This window comes from Perna viridis, chromosome 5, assembly GCF_037379345.1.
Source record: "Perna viridis isolate PV_CMFRI_1.1 ecotype Kerala chromosome 5, ASM3737934v1, whole genome shotgun sequence".
Classification (NCBI taxonomy): Eukaryota; Metazoa; Mollusca; class Bivalvia; order Mytilida; family Mytilidae; genus Perna; species Perna viridis.
Window position 1 is genome coordinate 49,352,310 of NC_142449.1, and position 20,682 is coordinate 49,372,991.

General features: G+C 33.6%; 2 protein-coding genes across 3 annotated transcripts; both read right to left on the minus strand.

Annotated features, from left to right (window-relative positions):
* Nucleotides 1-666: 666 nt before the first annotated feature.
* LOC148618085 (heat shock 70 kDa protein 12B-like) lies at nucleotides 667-8,144 on the minus strand. Of its 2 annotated transcripts, XM_088585952.1 has the most exons (6): nucleotides 7,982-8,143; nucleotides 7,714-7,811; nucleotides 3,934-4,255; nucleotides 3,280-3,498; nucleotides 2,533-2,686; nucleotides 667-1,880 (listed from the first exon to the last, which is right to left on the minus strand). In XM_088585952.1, exons 3-6 carry the CDS (start codon nucleotides 4,249-4,251, stop codon nucleotides 823-825), a joined length of 1,749 nt encoding a protein of 582 aa, XP_088442078.1. In that variant the 5' UTR covers nucleotides 4,252-4,255; nucleotides 7,714-7,811; nucleotides 7,982-8,143; the 3' UTR covers nucleotides 667-822. The 2 variants fall into 2 exon arrangements, with proteins under 2 accessions (XP_088442078.1, XP_088442079.1); XM_088585953.1 differs by lacking the exon at nucleotides 7,714-7,811 and having other exon boundaries at nucleotides 7,982-8,144.
* A 4,802-nt stretch (nucleotides 8,145-12,946) lies between these two features.
* LOC148618086 (heat shock 70 kDa protein 12B-like) lies at nucleotides 12,947-17,919 on the minus strand. The gene is made up of 5 exons (XM_088585954.1): nucleotides 17,832-17,919; nucleotides 16,925-17,243; nucleotides 15,392-15,607; nucleotides 15,051-15,195; nucleotides 12,947-14,131 (listed from the first exon to the last, which is right to left on the minus strand). Exons 2-5 carry the CDS (start codon nucleotides 17,231-17,233, stop codon nucleotides 13,092-13,094), a joined length of 1,710 nt encoding a protein of 569 aa, XP_088442080.1. The 5' UTR covers nucleotides 17,234-17,243; nucleotides 17,832-17,919; the 3' UTR covers nucleotides 12,947-13,091.
* Between the last annotated feature and the right edge of the window lie 2,763 nt (nucleotides 17,920-20,682).

Genomic DNA, 20,682 nt, shown 5'->3' on the forward strand with positions numbered 1-20,682 from the left:
TTGTGTTTATCTACTGTCTTTGTCCAGTTTTATTCTTTTGATTACCATTCTATTCATGTTTCCATTTTAGTTCCTCTTATAGTCAATGACTCGATTTAAGGAATTGATCAACTCTTAACTTTGTTGATAAGAAAAATGTCTTGTGTCTAATCCATTATAGTAATGAAAAATAAATGTGTTCAGAAAAAAATAATACACTAAAATCAAAAAGTAACTTAAAGCATTGTCTTGAAACTATCTGCTAATAGCGAAGATATCTCTTTTGGAACGGAAAATAAATCCTGTTGGTTTGAGTGTGGCTAAACGCACGAGGGGTTTTCAAATCGACAGCAACAGATTTTTCCGTCATTGAATTTATAATTATTAAGTGCAGGGAGTTTTATTGAGTATTCTCGTGAAGATGCATGTGCATTTCGATCCAAATACATAGAAAATAAATCTGAAGTTAAAACGAAAGAATGGACGTAAGTAACAAAAGGAGAAACTCAAACGTAACAACAGTGAAAGTCCCTTATCTTCTTGTAAAAATTGAAAACAAAGTAGAAATTAAAAAATAAAAATAAAAATAAACTAATGATAGGTCAATTAAAAAAAATTACCATTTTTTGTCTCGCACTTGGACCGTCTGCTTCAAAGGGTACTACAACAATAAACAGTACGAAGATATCAACATGACCTATTTAATTATAAGGATAATGTACCAGAAATATTTCAGTTATACATAAAGTAGTATGATTATTTGCATAAAATAAATAAAGAAAACTAGAGATAAAGTAGTCTACATGGATCAAATTAATGAATAGAAACTTTGAACGTCTGTTTTTATATAAGTTTTAAAGTTGCTCTACACTTCCGTTTTGACTCCTTTTCTATGGCCTTTGCCCTCAGTTCCGTTTCTCCAAATGTAAACTGTACAAGAACATATCGCCGGTCATCGGATGGTTCCGGTATATTAACGACAAATTCACCAATTTTAGTACATCCCTCTTCATCGACATACTTCGGTAGTTCCGATTCCTCAGTGACGTATATAGCAACATTCACTTTTTCTTGTTTCTTTTGTATGGTGTGATATTCGATTTTTACCTTTTCACCAAATGGGATGGATTTATTAACAGTCATGAATGGCTCGAAGACATCTCGGCAACGTTCTTGTCCATCCACTTCTTCCCGTTTAGATTTGTCATGAATGGAGCTATCAAAAACTGGTTTGATGCGACGACCATACGTGCGTTGAATAATCCTTGATTGGATAAAATTTGGCATGTGACCATACAGAACTGCTCCTTTAAGGATTGCCAAACTTGGCTCCTCTGGTGATATTACGATTTTGTCAGCAAAGGCACCTTTAACTGCTTGTTGGACGAGCTGACACTCTGAAAATCCCCCGACTAAAAGGATAGTGGTTACATCACTAGCAGGTCCATTAGACAATATACCTTTGATAAGACTGATAATATTATCGATCGTTTTCTTAAACAATGATTTCATAAATTCAAGGTCTATGCTGAGTTTATCTTTGTTAAGTTTAATATGTGTAGTATGTCGAGATTCAGTTAATAGGGTGTCGAAATCTTTCTTTTTATATTTTTTACAAAACCCGTCAAGTGAGACAAAGGGAAATATCATGTTGACTCGAGCTCGCGTGTGAGTATGCAAATTTCTTTTTATAGTCTCAAAAGATCGACAGAGATCAAGATGAGATTCGACGTCTTCTCTTGTTATCTTTTTAATGAGATCCTTTCCCACAATGTCTTCTATTACTTGCATAAACGCTTTGTCAACTGATGATCCTCCGCAGTCATTTCCGGTTGCTTTGCACAACTCTGACATCTGGTGCTCTCCTGCTTTCTCATGAACTGTAATGTCAACCGTACCACCTAAATTGTTTAAATATAATATTTAGCTTAAAATTAGCGTGGGTCCCTCGCGTTCCGATTATGAAAAAAAAACTAACACGAATGCAGCGTCCGTACATACAATATGATCAGGGATGTCCAACTGACATATAGTCAGCTGCATGTTTGATGTATTCAATGAAATTAAAAAGCATGTAATGTAAACTGACTGAGATATCAGAAAATTCATCGTTTGAATTAGAAAATTGTAGCTTCCTTTGGACTATTGAACAAAGATATGCTGCCATCGTTGAAAGTCGACAAGTGAAAATTTTACAATTGTCACCATGACAAGACTGACCTTTTTCGAGTTTAATTTTATTTTTTGTTTTTTTTGTTGTTGTTTTTTTTTTGTTGTTTTTTGTGTCACGTGTTGAGATATCAAAGGTTTTGCCCTCGTATACTCTCATGGTATTATTATAATTTACATGTATGTTTCAACGTTGACAATGGCGTGATATAAGGGCAGTTTATAAATCAACGAAAATTACATGTAGGTAATAGCAGTAAAGCTATTCTTTTGACTATTGCCTTGAGTTTATCAGATTGGTAATTTTGTATTTTTCCATTATAAGTCTAAGAAAGGGGAAGTAGTTTTTTTTCTAATACACATTAAATGTAAGCCATTACTAACCGCCCAAATCTACGACAATGTATTTTGTGCCTTTCTGTATATTGGCGAATCCTTGCTTACATCCAACCAGATTTTCTGGGGTTAAAAGCTGGCAATAAATAGAGGCATTCTCTGGTTCTAATGATATAACCAAGTGTTTGTCATTGATTCCAGCCTGAAAATGTAGACAACTGAGATTTTTTTTTAATTTTTGGATTGAAAAAATGCAGAAAACAAAATTATCATAGTGATGTTAAGAATGTGCACAGTGATACCAGTGTAACCCGAACCTCTTTTGGATTAAAAATTGGATTGGTTTAGACAGGTGTTCGGTTTGAAAAGGTGTTGGGTTTAGAAAGTTGTTCTGTTTAAACAGGTGATTAGTTTAGACAGGTGTTCCCTGTAGACAAGTCTTCGGTTTAGAAAGTGTTTGGTTTAGACAGGTGATCAGATTAGACAGGCGTTTGGTTTGTGATTTACCACAGTTCACATTACATTTTGATTGATATAAAGGGACTTTAAGATGTGTATGGCTAAGAAGGGTTTCCGTATTATTCGGTTAAGATAAGTTTCGATATTTTCGTGAACGTCGTTGTTGTAGCCTAAACAATTAAGATCTCTTGTATAAAAGAAACAGAGAAGAAGTTACAAAATTTTATCAATTTTGCGAACTCCAGAATATAGGCGGCTGATGCAAACTCACAAATCAAGCTTTTTATGCCTACGTATTAGACGATGTCTCGGGTTCGTTATACATGTATTACATACCGCTTTAGCACTTTCTCTCATAAACTGTTTCGCCTTATCGGACCAGATTGCAGGAACGGTCAGAACCCATTTTATTTCATGTTCCTTGACATCTATTGACTTATTAGTCAGTTCACGATGCAAATGGTCCCTCAAAGCCTTTATTCCCGCAGCAAATACTTCGACAGCTAACAGTGAATGTCCTCGTACGTCCTTTAACGATGTTTCTTGGGTCAAATCCTACAAGAACAATGTACATTTAGACAAAAAACCTGGTAAACTGTTAGGAAACCTACTTACCCTTGAAAACATAAATTCTCAATTGTTTTGGAACACAAAAAAAATCTCAGAAACCAAGAGTCGTAGTCAATCTAATACTTAAAAAGTTATATAGAAAGGACGTGACTTATCAGGGTCTCTTGACATGAAAATAATAATAAAAGCAATTTATGTAGGAAGAGAGTTTCACTATATAATATATATATAAAAAACATTGTTCAAACCAATTCAATGAAATTACCATGCTTCTTTTTCAATGAATGCTCTGTGGCCTTCTCAGTGTTGTAAAACATTTCGATTAAATGAGAAAATATATTGTTGCATGTCTCTATTCCTATCTGAATACCATTGGTCTGTTTTCTCGCTATTTTAAAATCAAGCCATTTAACTTTTTACCTTTGTATAGTACAGAATCATTTTAAACTGCTGGAAAAAGAAGTAGTCATTTTCTTCATTGTTTTCAACAATATCAGCATATGCGTTCTCAGCTTCATATCCGAAGGATACAAACTCCTTGTTTTTCTTCAAGAGAATGCACGTCGGAGTTTTTAATGACAGCAGTTGTTTTGTTCCGGCATTCCATACTTGATTGGCTATTATATTTAGTTTGTCAGTACTGAACCTCTGTCTTGTGGAAAAAGCATACCCACTATAAGTTGTTCCAAAATCAATGGCTGCCACTAGTAGGTAGTTGTCTGTTTCTTGGCAAGCCATAATACTGTTTAATATAAATAATTTTATTTTATTTGTAATAAGCCTTCAGATTGGTTTGTTGTCTTTGGGCATCATAGATCATAACCTTGTTTGGTGCTGCTGTCCGCAGTCTGCGATTAAAAAAAAACACTAGCCCCCAAAACTCTTCGATTGAGGACCAGATCTTAATTTGAATGGGAATGGATTCCAATTTATAAGGATTGTGTTTTGATTTTTACCAAGTATTGCTTGCCTAACCAACTTTTGGACATTTCGTGCTTGTTTATAAACCACTTCATGGTTCAGGAAGCGAAAACTGGCCAACAGTTGATTATATCGCGTAACTTGGTCAAAAATTAAGACAAAACCGAAGACTCACCGTGCCCTTCAAGCTTGTATATAAGATATTACTTGAAATTAGGAACTTAACCACTGTTTTAGGTAGACATGGCGACCATATTTGTAGCCCGTGGTCGCTATAAACCACATGACGCATAAGGAATTATATTGGCCAATATATAAGTTAATATACTAAGTAGTTTCAGAGAAGAAAAATTTGAAAAGTTACATGTACGTCGACGAACACTTTATGATAGCTCGCATGGCACATAGGTACACGTGAGCTCAAAATTTGGAGCTACTTTTATATGCTGATACAATATTCATGTATGAAATGACGAATACAACAACCTCCCTTCCCGGTCACGATGTCAATCGAGAGAAATGATCGTGAACTGATCGATAATTTGTCAAGTATTACAGTTTTATCGTAAACGGATGATGTTAAGGATCGTAAACCACTAATAAAGTGTTTTTGGTTCATTTGTTTTTCATTTTTTCAATAATTACTGAAAATCTTCAAACATTTTCCTAAAAACAGCAAGGGTGTCTGCCAAAATAATAACCATTTACAAAGGATATGAAGTAATGCGTCGTCGAATTTGATGACCATTTTGAAAAGAATATACAAAAAGCGATACTTTATCATGGATGTCGACACATTTTATCAAGATTTCTAACATTTACCCTAGTTTTGTTGGCAAATTTAAAAAGATGTTCATCGTATTTCTTATAAAAGATGAACACGTTAAGATGTTGTATATTTTATCCCCGGCTTTTATTATATTTTGCTTTTTTATTTTACAAATTTATAATAAAAACGACCGAATAATGCGTACAATGATCGCGAGGGAGGCGGTTAAGACTCATTACAGATGAGTCACCATTCATTGGATTTAACAAACAACTACAAAAGATATACTTATTTAGTTCGGATGTTTATATTTTATTGTCAATTCAACACCGACAAATGGATAAAGCTCAAGTAATTCGAATAAGAACGCCTTCTTTATACAACATGTTTCTCTTGAGATACAGTACGGAAGATATGCAAACAACTATATCTTCAAGAGCAAAAGATGGAAATCAATTGGTCATATTCTTCGTAAAGACGAGGATAGCATGACTGAAGCAAAATTAATTTGGACCCATGAGGAAAAAACAAAGTAAAGGAAGACCAAAAAAAAAAACCTTCCAGGCGTCGTACTGTTGAAGCTGATGTAAAGAACATTCGAAAATGAATGTCTTCGTTTACTTGTTCAGAATGTTCCTAAACCATAAAAAGGTTAACCTTTATAATCTATGAATAAAACTTAAATCTTTAAACTATAAGAATCTGAAATATCAAATGTTTTGGTATTGACCAAGTTGAAAACAAAAATATCACGGAACCTAACAGCTTAAACTTTGACAAGTGATAGTGTATTTTATATGCCTCTGTCTGGTTATTCTCGTTCGATAACTATTGTCTTTAGGAACACGTAGAACTTATGTAAAAATAAATTAGTACGTCACAATGACTCTTATGAAACCGTCTAGCTCAGGGGTAAATTTTCAATGAAAGCTTATAATATTTGGTGTCATGCATTTATTAAGGTTCTATATAAATAAACCTAATTTGTGGAATTGGTTATAGGTTTCGGTCAATCATATTGGCTTCGACAGCCGTAATGGCCCTCGGCGATGCCTCGGGACCAATACGAGCGCCTCGACCAATATGATAGACCTCAAACCTATAACTAGGCCAATATAAAATTACATGTTTATTAACATATAGTAAAAGATTAAACATAGTTACCTAATAATTCATATGGAGAAATTGCGATTACCAAAAATGAATATTCATGAGCTAATTAATCACCAGTCACCCGATACCCGACATCTCAAAACCATGACCTTTCAAATATCCATATTGCAGCCCGAGGGTTAAACCCCAACAAACAAAACAATTAAATATCCATAATTTACGGAATATTTGGGTTGTTTCCGTCATCGCTCTTATGTTTATTGATACTGTCCTAGTATGTGACCCGGGAAAATTTAAAAAAAACAACAAATAATTTGGCTTTTTTAAGTAAAAACCGTGTGTTTAAGTGCATTTTGATCTGGAATCAAGCTATTTTCAAATGTCGTGGGAACTTTTTTGACAGAGCGCACAAGGTAGGTGAGTAAAAAGAGAGAAGCAATGTACTTTGAAGATTAAATTCAACACCAGGATTCGTCTTTAAAAATCACTAAAACGCAAAAGTCGCCTTTTTTCTTTAGCATTTCTGTATAGAAAAGTATGTGCTCCCGCTTTGAGTATTCATTTTTGTTGCCTTTTCCAATAATACCCCCCAATCGTAAATTTAAAGCTCAATATTAAACATATCTAATAATTCAATATACTTAGTTCCAAGACCTATTTCAGCAACTTTGAATATCATAATCTAAATCATTGAATTATTAGGTCACTCTTAACTAAAGTTGTCACTTATTTTAAGAAATGTACGCCATTTTGATTAAGTTCATAATGGTCCCGTATTGATGCCCTGTTTTGAAATTCGTAATGACCGGCTGTAGGAATTTCCGGTTCGTAATGACCAGTTGTCGAAATTTTCGGTTCATAAAGGATGGGCATTTATATACATATTGTAGCAATTTGATCAAAAAATAGTTCATAATTCTTAACGTCTTCCGTTGACGATCCACCTGCAATACTTTATATCATCGATCTGTTCACGATCATATTCTCCCATTTGACCGTGTAAGGGGTAAAATGGTTGATCTATTGGAGAGATTTTACTTTTTTAGAGTTGACGCGTACTAAGATTGTGACAAAATACCCGAACATTGTTCTTATCCTGCAACGAAAAAGTTTTAAGTACAGAGAGGATTTTCCTCCCAGCCGAATTGCTTAAATTAATAATAAAGTGGGAGTCCGCCGATTCACAATAAAAGGGAAGGGGGGCAAAAACAAATGACCGGCAGAGAAAAATGAACATGCACACAAATATAGCACAGCTGTAGACAACACCTTTTACGATAAGAATTCATGATCAAAATGAACATTACACAGTAAACAGAGGTTAAAACAAGACATATATAACAAAAAAAGCGTAGTCACTTTCAGGCGCATGATATCTTGAATGTTACAAATTTTACCTCCGAAAGCTTCTTTAATTCTATTTACGCCTCATAACCTGGAAGTCATCCCTTAGTATAGTGTACACTGACTTAGACGTTGATGTTGTGAGTTTACACTGTGTAAAAACGAAAGTAAAACAGTAAAACAGTTCTATCGTATTTTTCACATGTACTGAAGGTTTTAACATTGAACACGTTTAACTAACAAAATATTAGGAATAAGTCTATATTTGTTATGAACTCTGATAAGGTCAACGTACATATACATTTGTTATTTAAAGCTTACCGAGACAGTGGTATATTACTAAGAACATTCTTTGTGTATATTGAGTGAGGAAGAAGTTTTAAATTCACGGTGACTATATATAATAGTAAATACAATCCAAAAATAGAAAAAAAAGAAAAGTCAAAAGAAATCGAAAATGAAACCCAGTAAAAAATATGAATTCTATAGATAAATATTGCCCTCTTGTTTTTTTTTGTTTTTTTTTTTCACAACAGATCACATAATAAGCAGTCATTCATTTCGCTAAATATAGGGCATATGCTTCATGCATATACATGCATTTATAATGTTAAAAATGTTGACATCAACTCTGACTCATACAGAAAATATGTGGACGTAATGAATACCGTAAATAATAGGCAGAAAAATATAAAAAAATAATAAAACCAAACTCTGATGAAAGATATAAGAAAAAAAATCAAATAAGGTACACCGTACGATGCTTTAAAATGTACAATTAGGAAGAGGCTCCCATAAGCCCGAATCGCTTACGTGGTTATAAATTTTCTTTCAAGGGCAATAACGCTTACCAGAAGTTGTCCGAAAATTTTGACTCAAAAGAAGACTTTGGTAGGACTTGTCATGAGGATCATTTGATCAAGTGAAAGTTTCTTTCTGTCTATTATAGTTTTCAAGATATTGGCTGAAAACTGCAAGAAAAACCCATAATTTCTCGCCTTTCAAGAGAAATAACTCTTAACAAGGGGTGGTCGGACAACTTAGATCGAATGCAATACTTTGTAGGACTTAAGGCCTTTCCGGCAATTGAAATAATTTGACTAAACCTAACGGTTTTGGATATATTTGGGAAAAACTTCTGACTGACCCCTTTGTTCTGTTTTAATAACAAGAGCCATGTTTTTCGACGGATCAAATATCAAATTGCCATACCAGATCTATGCAGAATACCCTAAGAAATATTTATACCAAGTTTGGTTCTGATTGGTCCAGGAGTTTCAGAGAAAAAGAGTTTTGAAAATTGTTCACGAGAACGACGACGGACGCAAAGTGATGGCAATACAATAACTCAGATGGCCCTTTAGTCTAGGCCAGGTGAAAAAAAGCACTGAAAATGACACAATCTGTTAGAGTAACCAAAGGAACCAAGATTCTAGCAGAAATCAAAAGAATCTAATCCAGGGAGTAAAAGACAAATTGATACTGATACATGTACATGTAAATGTATGCCATAACCACATACTTTTATGTTGGTAGGATTGTACAATATGCATTTTATGACCTTATCTATTTCTTAGCAGATTTTAGGAATATGAATCATACCATCATTGATAAAACATATTACAAAATATTTTCTCCTTCAGATCATTAACAATATGACGGCTTTTATGGACAATAAAAGTAAAATTGTTGTCACAGCTGCTAAGTGGAGCTGCCTTGGATTTTTGAAAAATTATTTGGAAAAAAATGGAAGATATTTAAGAACATGATCTTGTTTTGTCTTCTCTATTTGTATTGTGTAACGTACGAACTTATGGTTCTGTTAAAGGTCTACACACCTATATTTGGAAAATGACTTTTAACCGGACATTTCTGAAGTTTTTAACCAGATGTTCATGGAGTTTTGATGGTGTCCGTACTACCATCTGATTGATTTGTCAAATACAGGATTCGGTAGCATACATGTTCAATTTTGTATGGGTTCCTATAACCGGTAGTGGTACATGCGATTTTTTTTACAATCCAGGAAGCAGTATATATTTGCAGAAGTTAATATTTGCATTGCATGTTACACATTTTAGAAGTAATATTTTGGAGCATGAACAGCATGTACTGTAAGTATTTCCGGGACTTAAATGTACATTTTCCCCAAAAATTGGAGTAATGTCATTAAAAAAATAGGACCCCTGGAAAAGGTACATTGTGTAACGTACGAACTTTTGGTTCCGTTAAAAGTTCTACACGCCTGTCTTTCGAAAATTCATTTAAAGAAATACGCAAAATGTAGCATATTCCATCCCTTAGTGTGCATACTGCAGTTTGTGCGATATACTTTGAACCTTTGTCTGACATTTCGTCAGACACACTGACAGCTTCTGTCTAACCAAATAAATGTTTACTGGACCAAAAAATGTATTCCTAACCACAGTGAAACCTGTCTAAACCGAACCCTGGATAATCCGAAAACCTGTCTAAACCGAAGCTGAATAATCCAAAAACCTGTCTAAACTAAACCCTGAATAATCCGAAAACCTGTCTAAACCAGATTCTTCTTGAAGTCCCTTTGTATCAATTCTAATGTATTTTAACCTGGGTAAACAGAACTCCTTCCTAAACCGAACATCTTTAAAGTCCGAAAGGGGTTCGGTTTAGACAGGTCTCATTGTACATGTATTTATTAGTCAAAGATGGAAAGACAGAACAAACATACACGGAAGATTCATTTTTCCAACTATCATCATATACCGATTTTGTGAAATGTAGGGGGATTACACTACAGGGTTACCCGATATAAATTAAAAAAAATAAACTCACTATTTCTACCAATTTTATTATAATGACACTATTGGCATGACTGGAATTGATTTGTTAGCCTGAAACTGTTTTTGTAGTTTCATGTGCACAATATTGTATGATGCTGTTCTACACAGAATTAATCAATTTTACTCTAAATGCCCACCTTATCGCGGATGTGTTCTGGTGTATCTACTCTACTGCTGTGTCTAGTCCATACTTCCAGATTTAAGTGAATTCCATGTTGCTCTTTTGGTCTTTTTTTTTCTGTGTGTATCTTTTTTAGTTTACTTATATTTTTGGTGTCTGACATGTATCTGTTTTCTTAGCCGATTCTTGAATACAGACTTATCCTGTCTTTAATTCCAATCATGTTCTCTTGGGTTTACTCTTATACAAGATACGAATACGAATAGAAAATAATATACAGTTCGTAGGTCCCTATGATAGTGTCACAATGCAAAATGACATATGTATATGTGAAGAATAAAATGATTTGAATTATAATAATGATAACAAAACACAGCATTAAAATTAGCTTCAGTTTCTAACCAACTACAATGAAATGCTTGTTGCTGCTCAATGATGACTTCATATGGAGACAAAGTGACGACTTCTTGGATTGCCGGATTTTTTATACAGTTTTTGAATCGGGTGATATACCTAATTGTGAGCTGTTGCTTCTATGCGCTATTACATCAAAATAAAAAAATTAAAAAAACACGCTCAACATGTAGGACTTGTAAACAGCAGGATATTCTGGTTGGCCAAAAGTTTTCGCATTGAAATGCAAGAATGATAGAAATAATGCCATAGTACGTTTAACCACAATCATTCATTCATACAATCAATAAAAAAGTTTGCAATTTAATCAACAGTAAGAGAGTATACATATCAATAGCTTCAAATCTATGATTTACTACTTTAATATAGGGATTTAGTCCATTAATTTTATTACGAGATTTGATTTATTTTATAGAGGAGTGTCAGATGAATTTTTTCTAAACTCCTTGAGATATTGAAATATTTTTTGTATACAAGTGTATATTGATCAGTTACATATCGGTTTGAATTTTGTTCCGGTTCGTTAATAGTTGTGCTACAGTAACTTAGAAAAAAATACTGTTATGGCCATTTGGATTTTTTTTCTGAACGTCTTGAGATATTGAACAGATTTTTTTTGTATGCAGGTATACATTTAGTTAATGTATTACATGTATTCCGGTTCGATGATTTTTATGGAGTTGTTTCCCTTGAAAAAATCCTGTTTGGGTTTTAGACTTTTCTGTAAATGACTTGAACTGTTGATCTGATGTTTGGTATGAAGGTTTATATTGATGATTAACACACAGAGGTTGAGCTATGTTTTATTTAGTTGATTTTTGATGGAGTGCTGATTGTACTGATTGTACTGCTGGGGCATTTGTGCCATGGCGATACATCTAGTTTTATCTACATCTGCTATATTTGCACGTAATGATATTCGTTTTTGTATTTAGATTTAGATTTTCGAGAAAACCACTCTTTCATCTCCCACTAAAATCAACCAAACAAAGCAATGCGTTACCCCGGACTTGACTTTATATGAGCAACTCTTGATGTGTTCCTAGAAAAGCAGAGGCCGCTTACCATACCGGTGCACCAGGTCCGGGCTTGGAATTTTAGTTGAGTACGAGTGGATTATTTATTTTTGTTTTTTGTATGTGTTATTTTGGTTTGTTATTGCATGATTGTTTACACATATACTAGCAGTTATATAGTTCCAAATATTCATTCTCAGAACTTTTGAACGACGATAAAATACGTAACTTTGAGAGTGCATAGTACCATTTAAACAATATCAATAACATTCTGAGGTAGAAATCACTAGTTTTACTAATCATTCGTCATATATCATTGTTTTGTTAAACCGAGAAGACCTCTGGTGAATCACTTAACAATGAATTACACAAAATACAATCACCAAGCAAAGTATTGGTACTTGTGTTAGGACTTAATTTTTTTTCTTTTAAGCCCCGTGCAGGTCCGAGTGTTAAAAGAATAGGCCTGCAGCAGCGCTAAGCTTGTCGTATAAGGCGACTAAATAATGCTCAGAAACCTAGCCGGGGGCTAGGCGCTCTGCCCACAGAGCAACTGGGATGTGTGCCCCAGGTGGTGGAATGGGGTACCCCTGGCGTGTTATATGCTGGGGTTGTCAGGCTATAATACGGAAAACCTGACCGCAAACCATAGTGGTGCACCGTGTTTGGAAAGATGCCACGTTCCTCGCACGTTAAAGAACCCCGCTGTGGCATTCGATAGGAGTAGGAACCTTTGCGCTCCGCCACAGAAGGCTAAATTGCCCAACCTTACCCATCCCCCCTTTTTCCAGTGGCAATCAAAATTTTCGACCCTATTATCCTTGTGACCCATCCCTTTTTTCATTTCATGTTCATTTTATCATCCATTTCATGTTCATTGTCTGAATATAGCTGAAATATTGCTGCTTGGACGTTAAACCCCAACAAACAATTTTTTTTAATTCCAAAAGTTACATGATAAAAACATAACTAATCTATTCATCTGTCAGCTATTTTTTTCAAAGAAAGTATGTCACCGCGTAATATTTGAAAAATGCAAAACCAAATTGCTCATCATATTACTCTAGGTTAAACGTTTCTGTAGATATTCTATTTGTTGTCCGGTCGGTGGCTTTCACAAAGATTTCAGTTTCTCCGAACACAAAGTCGACGTCTACAACTCTACGTTGATTAGATGGATTTGGAACGTCGATCCAGCACTCACCGATCTTGAAGCATTCCACTTCATCAACATACTTCGTCTCGTTATTCGGAGATTTGTACAAGGCAACGTGAATTTTATTCTGATTCTTGGCAACGGTGTGGTATGATTTTGAAATAGTTTTTGAAACTGGAACAGCTGTATCTGTCCTCACAAGTAGTTCAAAAACTCCATCGCATCTCGAAGAGCTATCTATTTGTACTTTTTTAGCTTCTTCATGTACTCTACTGTTGAAAAGTGGTTTTATTTTTCGCCCATACGCAAATCGAGTCACTCGTGAAGTCACGACATCTGGCTGGTGACCGTAAATGACGCATCCATTCAAAATTGCCAACGAAGGATTTGACGGAATAATAGATGTCATTTTCGGGAAAGCATTTTTAATTGCTGCCCTGACAATTGCGCTCTCAGAAAACCCCCCTACATGCAGAAGTATATTTATATCTTGACAATCTTTGTTTTGAAGAACCCCTTCTACGGTTGAAATGAGTTTATCTAATGCGTCTGGGTACAAGGAATCAATCATGCTCTTGCCTATTATCATGGTTTCATCGACCAGTTCGATATCTTTATAATCGGAAGCCCTGACCATTTGCTCAAAGTCCCCATCCCTGCTTATTTTATTTAGAGATAGGATGGGTAAATCTATAGTAATCTGACAGGTTGCTTCGCTGATATTCCTCTTTTCTGTTTCAAAATTTTTCAATATTGTCATGTATGGTTTTGTATTAACATTTTTGAACTCATTATATCTATCATGACCAAGGATATTTTCCAACACACGCATGAATGCTTTGTCAACAGCAACTCCTCCACAATCATTGCCACTAGCTTTACAGATCTGTCGAAACATTCCTTTTTCTTGGATTTCGTGTCCACAAATGTCCACGGTACCACCTATTTAAGTCAAAGATAATTGAAGAGAATTAGACTTTTTTTTAGAACAGACAATTTTTCAAAAAGCACGCGATTCCGTTTTTTTTTCTAATAACAAAATAAAATATATCAATAGAAAGATAAATGAAGTGAGAGATTAAAATACCTGTTAATTTGTTTTTTTGCTTATTCGCTGTTCCTTCCATTGAAGTATTAATCTTGTATTTTTTTTTGTTTTCCTTATGTCTGTTAATCATTTTATTTTTTAGTATCAATCAAGATCTTTTCTAAATTTAAAATACCAAAAAAAAGGATAATTTCTAACACGAAAATAGACGATTAACCTTCATGATCTAGGTTTTTGGGTGACTCCGAGTTTTTTGTCTATAATATTACTTTTAACTTTTGCCACGCAAAGGAAGGAAGCTAATGTGTTTTTGATAGGGAACATGTTTAATTAATGCACCGGTAATTTTTTTAGCAGCATGAAATAAAAATGTTGAAGTAATAACTTCAAGAAAATGTAAAATAACAAATGTTTATTTGTTTGTTAATAGTTTAAAATGTTCAAGTGATTCTATATTTTTGTTATCTTAAAAATTGTCTTCTTTTACATTCTAACGGCATTTTTTGAAAACCTACGCGTGACATAGTAAATTTTAAGCCAGGTAATAAATATTTATAATCCAAAATAAACTTTTGATCGGTAAAATTAAAAGCAACATCGACTACTTTGTTTCTGCGTCCATGATGTATAAATCACGTTAATAATTTTTTTTGTTTTTTTTTGTTTTTGTAATTTGTTTTTGTTTTTGTATTTTTTGTTTGTTTGCTTGTTTGTTTGGTTTTCATAGGTTTCATACTTCATCCTCACTATATTTACTCTTTGAATAATCGATCTTCTTTGCTAGTTCGAATAATTTAAAATATGATGAACTACCTCCCATATCTATAACAAGACATTTCGTCCCTGGTTGAAAGAGGTTTTGGCTACTTTTGTGTTCCTCAGAGTACCAGGTTTGACAATACAGCGAGGCCACCTCGGGCTCTAACACTATCTGCAGTCTGCGCCTCGGAATACCTGACTATAAGATAAAAGGTAGCAAAAAAAAAATGAACACGTTGCTAATGTAGAAGTAGGTACTTTAGATAATCTAAATGAAGAATGTCCATTTTTGAAATTTGTCATTGAACAAGGTAGACTTGTGGAATGGCTAATTAGAATCATGGTGTTAGTCTTTTAGCAAATAACACTTGACCTTTTACGTCAAATATGTTTACCTGTTCGCAAACTTTTCGCATGAAAAATTTTGCTTCATCCGACCAAATAGCAGGAACAGACAGGCACCATTTTACTTCATCGTCAGTCGGTGTATGTCCCTGGTCCTTCAGCTTTTGTAAGCAGTGATCTCTCAGAAAAATGACAGATTTGATGAAAACGTCAATGGCTCGATGTTCTTTACCCTGGATATCTTTGATCTTTGTGTTCTCATGAATCTAACATAGTATTTAAATTATTTATTAAAAACAAACATGACAACAGAGTTAATAGCATGTGTTTGTAACCGGTTTGAACAATAATTCGTTTCATGTAAAAACTCAATTTGAAATCAATGAGAACTACAGCGACAGATTAAACAAGTGACCATAGATTGAACAAGGGACTGTAGATTGAGCAAGGGATCGTAGATTGAACAAGGGACAATATATAGATCAAGGGATTGTAGATTGATCGAGGGACTGTAGATTGAACAAGGTACTGTAGATTGAGCAAGGGATCGTAGATTGAACAAGGGACAATATATAGATCAAGGGATTGTAGATTGATCGAGGGACTGTAGATTGAACGAGGGACTATAGATTGAACAAGGGACCGTAGATTGAAAATGGGACTGTAGGTTGAACAAGGGACCATAGCCGGAATAAGGTACCGTAGATTGAAAAAGGAACCGTAGATTGAATAAGGTACCGTGGATTAACAAAGGGACCGTAGATTAAACAAGGGACCGTACATTGAACAAGGGACCGTATGTTTAACAAGGAACTGTATATTAAACAAGGAATCGTAGATGGAAATAGGGACCGTTGTTTGAGCAAGGGCCGTAGATTAAGCAAGGAGGATACAGAAACAAACATATAAATTGTTTGTGTGAGGGGAGGCGGGTCTGAAGTGAAGTTGAATGATTTTCCTAATACTCAACTAAATTTCCTATTATGGGTAAGGATCCTTTGCACGCCCTCCTTTAGGTCAGCACGCAAAGTATGACAAAAAACAAACAAAAACAAAAATCGATAACCAAAAAAAACCAAACAAACAAACAAACAAAAAACAAAAACACAAACACAACAAATGAACACAATTAAACAATCCAGACATGAGAAAATCTGGCCGCATGAAACAAAACCAGACCATTAGATACCAATCGTGCTCTGGTTTCCAAGAAACAACCATTTAAATTGCCAAAGAAAAGAAAATGTAAGATGAATGACTAAAATTGTCCTCATGACTGTGAATTACACATTAAAGACAAATTTGACGAATAAAAACGACGTTCATTTTATAAGGACAAAATAAAATATCAAAAGCAAGTAAACACTCTCGTGACTGAAGTGGCCTTGGTTATTGAAAGTTCTGTTTGGAATATAAAGATGGAATGTAACCTTAAATACACAAATTCATCATAAAGTTTGTTTCGTTTGTGACAGGAGAACATTCAAGTATTTATACATAATATATGTCGATCAGCTTCTCTTAATCGAGATGAAAAGTTTGAATAATCTCGATTTCCTATTTATCATATTATTGCATGATACCTTTTTGTCATATAGTTCCATTTTAAATCTTCTAAAGAATTTGTAGTTCATATCGTTTTTTTTTTCCAATAAAAGTCTTTCATATTGTTTCTCTGCTTCAATGCCAAATGAGACAAAATCTCCATTCAACTGTAGAAGAATTGATGTAGGTGCCTTATATGACGATCCATGGTGCCAATTCGGGTTATGGGTTATGTCTAACTTGTTCTTTTTGTACTGCTCTGCCGTAGAGAAGGCATATCCACTATAAGTAGTTCCTAAATATATTCCAGCAACAAATTTCACTGGTTGACACTGTTCCGCACCCATTGGATATAAACTTCAAAAAGTTATGAAATAAGATGAAAAATGATCAAACAAAAGGTAAAGGATTAAAAAAGTTCACATTGATATGTTACCCAAATTGTTCTCTTGCTGAAACACGAATTTTGAGTTATGTGGACAATAGAAAATACTTAACTTTAATTTATCAAAAATTTTGATTTAAAGCAATAAAAGAATTTGGAGTGAAGATGGCAATTATAATACTAAATTAAAAGTATCAGTTCTGCCAAATATTGTCGTACATCTAAATATAAATGAAACTAAAACAAGCCATATATACGACAAAACAGAAGTAAAACAGGAAATTTCGTTTTGATCGGATGGATAGTTGGCACTAAAAAGGTTTTGCAGTTTATAACATTATCATTTAGTGGAAACATATACGACATTGAAACTAAAAGAAGACTTGCAAAACAAACTGAAAGTACATAAAAACAAAATCCAGACTCAACAGTAGTTGTAATGATCTGTCAACATTATACTTTCGGTTTGTTATAATAAACCATTAAACTTCATAATTTGTAATAATCTTTTTTTTTACTAAAACATGTAGAAATAAAAAAAATAATTTAAATAAACAAACCATAAACAATTCTTATGAAACACTTTAGATCTCAATAATCACATCCTACTATTTAAACTTGAGAAGATAACGCTATTACAAGTAGCTATAAAAAGACACTGACGTAATTTGTTTTCATCTATTTTTATGCTTTTAAGCTATTAAAAGAGTAATCAAGGGAACAAAGGTTATAGCGGTAATCAAAAGAATGCAATCCAGGGACAAATATCAGACATGGAAAACAGACATACACAACAAAGAACATAAAGTAACTAAAATCATACATACAAAGTAACAAAAGCAAATGAGCAATTCGGACTCTACTAAAAACTGGGAGCATGGACCAGGTGCACCGGTAGGGTAAGCGTCCTCTGTTTTTCTAGAAACACCCGCCGAGTTGCTCATAAAAAGTCAAGTCCGGGGTAGACAAATGAAAACTATGACCCGTTGAATAAATCAGTTTTCATGGTGCAGATGGATACACCATAAAGATCCACGAGTTCATGATGACGACCATAAAACTTCTGTAGTGATGACATCAATTAGTAGCAACATAACCCTGTTCCAGAAGCCTATTTGTTATAAGTAGTACCTTTTCAAACCATTACAGTAGTTTTATTCCGATCAAGGACCAACAGGTGAAGAATATAGTGTGCGGATCAGAAGTACCATTAAACAATGAGATAATCGCCAATATACAATGCAAGATTAATACGACTTTTTTTAAGAAGTAAAATATAAAAAGTAAGTTAACCCAAGTTCTTATTTAATAAATGACTTGTAACATTTGATAAATTATTTGGTAAGTAGTTATTATTTAATTTTTTTTCTTTCTTTTTTTTTTTTTTGGGGGGGGGGTGTTTTGTAAATCGAACTTGGGTGTTTATTTTACCTGCACGTATTTGATAGAAAAAAAAACACGAGAAGATGACACTATTCAAATTTCATCGAATTTTTGACGTGACACAAAATGCTTAACCCCAGCATTAAAATAATTATTTAATATGACAGTAAATATTGTGGTTTATTGAAATGACACAGTAAATATTTGGTTTATCTACCTTTTCCACACATTTAAATTCAGAGACGAAATAAACGTTACACACACGTTTGTACAATACAAATGTACACTGCATTTGAAGTAGTCGTAACATTTCATGAAGTTGTTTTAACGAGTCACAATTAATCACCTTTAGTTCACATTGATAAATTAATTACTTTTATCAAATACATAGGTTTATGCTGTGCTAGCGTCAAACAAGTATATGTTGTATTATCAAAATAGAATCAGAAAATCATTAATTGAAGAACTTATGATAAAACTATGTACTGCTGTAGTCAATAAAATATACATCTATGAAAAAGGAAGTAAGGCAGAAAGTTCATATACTGCAATACTGCAATTTATTTTAAACTATGCTTTCATTTTTGTCTTTTTATAAATTCTTTCTTCAAATTTCCTTTTTTATTATAATGTAATGTTTTACTTCAATGATTTTAATCTTATCATATACCACAGAAGAACAGAAGGTGGTTGAAATGTTTTTGAATTATCAGTAGCTGTAAATAGGTTTGATTAAATTTGGGACTGAACAATGTAACAACTAGTGCAATTTGAATTGCCGTGTTTTTGTTTTTGTGTTTTCTTTTTTTTTTTCTGCTTTTGTTTGTTTTTGTTTTTGTTGTTTGTTTTTAGAGATTTGTACAACGTTGAAAATAGTTTTATATAATTAGGAATTTGTATAATGTTGGAAATAGTTTTAAATAATTAGGAATTTGTATAATGTTGGAAATCGTTTTATTTAATTTAGGTTTGTTGCAATATCAAAAACAGTTTAATATAATAATAGAAAATCATTCAATTTTTGACATGTACAATGAAGATTTTTTTTAATAATTAGGGTCTAGTAAAGCGTTCAAAATCATTTCAAAAAACATTGGGGACTTGGACATTTATAGGGTATTGTATAATCATTGGGGACTTGGACATATATAGGGTATTGTATAATACGCAATATGGAAAATTGCTTAAATTCATTAGGGACTGTGCAATGGTCAGAATCGTTAAAATACACCACTTGATCAATTAATGCATTGTTGGTCTATAAAATTCACCACTTGACTATGAGGCCTTATGGGTCTATAAAATTCACAACTTGACTATGATGCCTTAAGGGTCTATAAAAAACACCACCTGATCAGTGAGGCATTGTGGGTATATAAAATACACCACTTGACTATGAGGCCTTGTGTATCTATAAAATACACCACTTGATCAATGAAGCATAGTGGGTCAACTTGTATCACGCACTTTTGAATATTTTTATATGTACATGTATCTTGAAAATCGGAAAATCACTTCTGTGATCAACATTAACAACAATAAAAAAGTGAGCCATCTTACCTGCTAAAAATAAATAATACACGAATGAATCTCTTTACAGATTGCCCCGTCTCAGGTTATGAGGTAGCATAAAGAAGTATATGTTGACACGTAAATCTAGAAAGTCAGTTCATGTAAATACTAGAGGAAACACTCAAATATGACTTGATAGGCACCATTTAGACTTTGTACATTATAAAGAAACCAAAATGCCTATATTGCAAAGTCCTAACTTGCAAACTGAGTAACATTTACATAATAAAGGTAAAATAAAAATGTACGTAATCAAGAAAACCAAGACCAGACAGGGGAAACAGACGCACACACACACGCAGAAAAATATGAAATAACCAAACAAACATGTAAAATGAAACAAAACGAAATGAGCAACTCGGACTCATGGAGACATTGACCAAGTAGGATAAGAGTTCTCCTTCGCTTTTCTAGAAACACCTACCGAGTTGCTTATAAAACGAAAGAGGAAAGGAG